The sequence below is a fragment of the Schistocerca nitens genome, chromosome 8, assembly GCF_023898315.1.
Source record: "Schistocerca nitens isolate TAMUIC-IGC-003100 chromosome 8, iqSchNite1.1, whole genome shotgun sequence".
NCBI classification, from domain to species: Eukaryota; Metazoa; Arthropoda; class Insecta; order Orthoptera; family Acrididae; genus Schistocerca; species Schistocerca nitens.
Window position 1 is genome coordinate 312,099,342 of NC_064621.1, and position 6,000 is coordinate 312,105,341.

At 42.9% G+C, this 6,000-nt stretch overlaps 1 protein-coding gene across 1 annotated transcript in view; it reads left to right on the top strand.

The window, feature by feature from the left end:
* Nucleotides 1–4,661, top strand: part of LOC126199542 (beta-1,4-glucuronyltransferase 1) — a 123,402-nt gene extending 118,741 nt beyond the window's left edge. The window contains exon 7 of the mRNA XM_049936463.1: nucleotides 4,320–4,661. Coding sequence (XP_049792420.1) covers nucleotides 4,320–4,529 — 210 coding nt within the window. The 3' untranslated portion in view covers nucleotides 4,530–4,661. The remainder of the gene's footprint in view (nucleotides 1–4,319) is intronic.
* The last annotated feature ends 1,339 nt before the right edge of the window (nucleotides 4,662–6,000 follow it).

Sequence of the window (6,000 nt, forward strand, 5' to 3'; positions counted from 1 at the left end):
TAGGGGACTAATGACCTCAGCAGTTGAGTCCCATAGTGCTCAGAGCCATTTGAACCAACCTTGTTATGATAATCACTGTTCTTGGAACTAAAAAATTTACAATGGAGTCTGATTCTCCTATTCTTACACTTCATTCGACTTTCTAACACAAGAATATTTTTGCAAATGTAATTACTTTTGCCTTCAAACCCGAATGTATTGAAGATTCTTGCCGTTTGTGGCTCAGTTGGAGCAATAATTGTTTAATTAGTTTCTTCTGAGCTATGAAGCAGTTTTATTGCTTTTAACATTTTACTGTCGTGTCTGATTGGTTTCACATTCAGATACAGTTGTAGTGGCTTATTTGGTAATTCAGCACGTTAAACGATGTAGATATTGTATTCTACAGAACTTTACTGCGTTGCATGTTCAGCGATTTCACTGGACGTGTAGTGAACAAACCTTTACGTTGTTAAATAGATACACATCTATCTGCGAAAGGTCAGGTCTTATGCTGTTTAGTAGCCAACTTTTTCTTCTTAAAAGAAATATCTGGAGGTTACAAGATAATCGTATATAAACTGTAACTTTCAGTTTCATACCCCAAAGGTGCTTAGGAAATCAAAGAAATATATTTTGGTGTAATTTTTAAGTTATTGTCGATACTTTAGGGCATCACGTATGCTCTCTATTGTAAAAACAATGTTAAAAATCAAAATAAACAACAGAGTTCACACTCATCCGATATCGTATTCGGAAGTGTAACTTGCTGGCCGGTTGGCGCACTACTGTCACAGAGGGAAACAAAAACGAGGCGAAGTGTCGCGACTGTAATGTTAGACAGTGATATTAAAGTGGTTACGTGCCGTCACTGACTTCAGTGCGATTAACTGTTCTAGTTAGTACGAATGTATCTGAAATGTAAATGTTTCGATACAGTCCCCATGTAATTGGGCTTAATTTCACCCATGATGTATTTTTACATGAAATAAAATATTACTTCAGGATTGATCGACTGCTCCGTCGGTTCTTGATACAATATTTTATACGTAATGAATGAAAATACACGTGACACTGGTGTAATATTTTACAATATTATTTCGGCGCATTACATGTTACAATTCACTATACCCTCATACCTGTTAAAGGAGGTGTTTTGCGTGTCGTTGTCGCCTTTAGAGGTAATACTGCCCTCGTCTCTGTGGTACGTTACGAATTGTTTCATACACAACCGGATCATTTCGTAAATATTGACAGAACTGTAGAGTGAGCTACTCCAGTTCTTCAATTTTATTGACGAACGTGTTGTGCATTTCATCTTCGAAAAGACCATAGACAGAAAAATCCAGGGGAATGCAGTCAGCGGTTCTTTGGAGGTCTTGTATCAGTAGCGAAACGTGCATGTAGCATCTTCCAGAACGTTGCGCAAGGGGAAGAAACTCAAGCAACCCTGCGGTATCCCGCTGCAAAGAACGAATGTGCGAACGCAGGCCGGTGGGTGCAAAGTTGTGCTTGTAGAGGATATTCACCTGGGATTCCATGGGACATGCGGTAATAACTGAAGTCATCATGACAGCTGTGGACAATGTGAATATTTTTGTGGGTCACCTGCATCCCTTCATGACTGATGTCTTCCGTAAAAACGATTGTTTCTTTAAGCAGCATGACAATTCGTTTCAGAAGGCCATAACCATGGTGCAGTGGTTTGAGGAACGGATAGTGAATTCACGTAAATGACGCGGTCCCGAATTCGCCTTATGTGAACCCGAGGGAACGTACCTCGAATGATGTCGGGCGCCAGCTCCGCAGCCGCAAACCACCAACTTATAATTAATTGGATGGCCTGTGCGTAATCTTCTGGCGCTATATAACTCCAGGAGAACTTGCAGATTTCATGCCACCCAGAACTGCCGTTGTGTTGCTCTCCAAAGGTGGACTAATAAAATATTAATCAGGTGCCCGTAATATCTTGGCTTATCAGTATATATAAGCGCTCGCGTACGAGCGCGCGCACACACACACACACACACACACACACACACACACACACACACACACACACACACATATATATATATATATATATATATATATATATATATATATATATATATATACCGTAATATTGTGTCTACGTTAATGAGCTGAAGGAACGTTCTCACAAAAGGATGTGTAACCTCCCGTCATGACTATAAACTGTAATTATATCAATATTGCTTTTTCTAATAAAACGAGCGATTTCTGCTCTGAATATAAAAGGTCTCAAAGAGGTGAATTCAACCATGTTTTCTATTCGAAATTCTAAAAATGCGGATAAAATACAATATTTAGAGTTATGACTCGTGTGTTCTGAAAATCAAACCGATTGCTGTCTTAATGTGAGTGAGTGATTTGGGATAGGGAACCAAACAACTAGGTCATCGGTCCCATCGGATTGGGGAAGGATGGGGTAGGAAATCGGCCGTGACCTTTAAAAGGAACCATCCCAGCATTTGCCTGAATCAGGATGGCCGGTCGCGGGATTGAACCATCGTCCTGCAGAATGCATGTCCAGTGTCCTAACAACTGTGCCACCTCGCTCGTTGTCTTGATGTGCAATTTCATGTTACCCTGCGGAACTGCCATGCCAGACCAAAGGGGATGGGGAGGCGGGCTCCAGCTACACACATCTAAATTATATATTCGGAATAGCTGAGTTACGTAATTCGAAACTGACACTAATCACTTCTGGATACAACTGATTGGACGGACACACCATCTGCAAGGGAGTGTAACGTTCCCCTTTGAACAATTATACATGACTGTGCTTTAACTGACACACAATATTTTTTAGCGCAACGCAATCTGACTTTCAATAATCCCTACAAAAGAATGGCCCTGTCTAATATTAACCTATACGTTTCACAAATCACTTACCTCACAAAAATCTTGGTTACTCGAACTACCGCAATACAGCGAGCGCGACTACTGCCAGCTAAATAAAAGATTCAAACTAAGGAAGGCACTAACTACTGATAGGCATAGTTAGCAAATGAAAGATTTTAATAGAGAACAAACACTGTATTTACCTTAATAGTCATATTATATATAGCAGTTCATGACAGTCTTACAAATTTCAAAACTCCGCCATCTCTCTCCCCACATCCATCACTGCTGGCGGCTCACCTCCAACTGCGCAACGCTACGCGCTGTTAACATCCAGCTGCCGCTGCCCAACACTACAATGGCAGACAACAATGCATACTAGCCACAGACTGCACACAGCACAGCCAGTGATTTTCATACAGAGCGCTACGTAACGTTGCCAATAAGAAAACATAAACAGCCTACTTGCAGGAGTTTCACCAGTGTACTACTGTAACAGTTCTGCGCATTTTTCTGTCAGGTGAATGGATTTGCAATACAGGAAATGAAGGTTTAAAGTTTGATAAATAATTAATAATAAAAAGCTAAGATGAATTTAATTTCCAAACAAGCACATGTCGCTAAAAATTAATCACTCCCAGGAGAGATCCCAGTAATGACGTGTAACGCAGCCTCAGCCCTGATAACGGAACCATTTCGGCGAGGTAGTGAGACAAGTTCCGTCAGGTATTCCATACCCAACTGAAGCCAAACATTGATGATTAGATACCACAGAGATACAAAACTGCAAGGAATTTGAGTGCTACGTTTGACCCACTGTTTCGAATAGTCTCACTCATTTTCTGTGGGATAAAGATCGGGAGATTTAACAGGCTACTTGGTGCAGCTTTATGCCTACTACGTGCGACGTACACGGCTTCAAACGCCTACTGCAAGCGGTTCCCCTTGTAATGTTCGCTGGTTAGCTGCTTGAGATGGAGTTGTATTCTCTGACAGCATCAGCTGCTATCGGGTTTGAAACCAGTTGTCACTGACAAGATGTGCCACTCGTCTGCAGTCGGCTTCAGTTATGATATTTGTATGAGCACTCTTCTTACATGGTTCTACACGGGTACATACGGTACACCTTTTCTTGTAGAGACATTAGGCGTTGGTACACTAACAAACTGGTCAACTTCATTCGTAGTATGGTCAGGATATATCCAAACACGATAGCTCCTGTCTTTCATTCTGTCACCTCTCCACATCGACCCTTCTTACATACAGCCGACTGCAACATGCTCATCACTTGACTGTCATAACGCCGGTCTGCAGTAGAGGGTCAGTTCTACATTACCTGCCTTGCTCCAGAGAGACCAGACCAGCGTGCTCTTTTGAGGAAATGGCTAATTCTTTGTCCCGCGAGCTTCCTTCGTATATGTACACAGAAAATAACCAAGTGCTCTTTGACTTAGACCAACCTCTCTGCTCAACAGGTCTACGAGATGTACGTGGCCGGCTACCAGTTCAAGGTGCTGTCGCCGGTGTTCACGATCCACTGGGGCCTGCAAACCAAGAAGGGGCGTCCCTCGTGGCGCGAGAGACAAAACTCGCACAACGGCCGCCAGTTCGAGGCGTTCAAGCGCGAGGTGCTGGCCCGTTACGGCAAGGATGTGCCTCCCCTGTCCGCCCGCAAGAGCAGGTAGCGCACCCGCAGGTAGCGGGGCTGCCCATCTGCGCCAAGCCTGCCTCCATCCTCGCTGGCAGTGCTTCCAGCTGTACTCGTCTACACTGGGCTTCGGTACGTTCCAGTGGCGCCAACCATCACCAGATTTCAACAGATTTTTGAGTCTGGAACAGCTTTCCCTCGATGTGCTTCGACTAGCTATTTAACAGGAAGACCTGCTGAAAGACTGAAATACCTGAGTGTGTGTTTTTCAGTTCCCACACTAATTGCTCGCAATTACTATCTCAGTTTTATTTCATATGCTTTACGCTACAACCACCAGCAAGTATGTCAGCATTTCACATCATTGCTAATTCTGATTTAGTGTTTCAGTGTACACTGAAGTGCCTAAAGTTGTGGAAAATTGTCAAATATACTTGGAACATTCCTCACTCCACATACATTCATAATATCTATGACATATGGGATCTAGTCAACAGATGTCTCCGAGGCAGCCACTGTCTCTAGTAACCACACTGTCAATGGGACGTTAAACTCTAATCATCCTTCCTTCCTTCCTCAGCAGCCCGAAACAGCATTGGTGCTGCAGATGGAGGGTTTTGGGCATGGATAGTGTTTGCTTGGAGTTTTATGAGCAATGATCACATTAGAATATTCTACTCTACATGACTCCATCTATAGTATAGAGAAGTCCATGAATCGTAGGACAAAGATGCTGTTTTTGCCATCTGCAAGCCGTCAACTGCAGGCCTCTGTTGATCACTGCACAACTCGTCCAAGGTTTTCCGCCGTAATCGCGTTGTGGCTCTTCACTGGATTCACAAAGTAATGTCTGAGAGTCATTCATAGACATTTAGTGCAACATTAATTAAACAATTAGCCACGTTAGTCCCACTGCTTCTGCTAACCCATTGTTGGATGCTGAACTACTTCGTACAACTTCCCATTCATCTCACATATAGCAAGTAATCTGAATGTCAATAACAACAATAAATATCATTATTTGTAAACTATGTTGTGAAATATGGTGGTACGTAACATTCAAGCTTCTCGATTATTCAAGATTACAATCTGAAGGATTTACCACTCTGATGGCTCTGTTCTGCCCTTAAATACTCCACTTCGCAGTGTCACTTTACAGGAGTTCCACTCCCCCACCCCCTTCCCGCCCTCCTCCTCATCTCGCTCTTTGCTATCCTTCCTCCAAAAGAGGAGCAGTAGCATTCATCACCCTCCTCCCCACCTCTTTCCTTTCGCTCCTCCTCGACCCGAGAAGTTGTATGGATGCGTAGATACATCCAGAAACATATTCTATCATCTAGGGTGACAATGTACTTCGCAATGACTGATCTTTGATCGAGACATTCGACTAAATTCTTCAGTCGCTGTCTGAAGACCTGGAAACATCACAGCAAATTCCCTCGCTTATTACTCCATAAGAAGTGCTACATAGCAAGCTGTATTCAGTACTGGTTCAGTTTAATCAATGA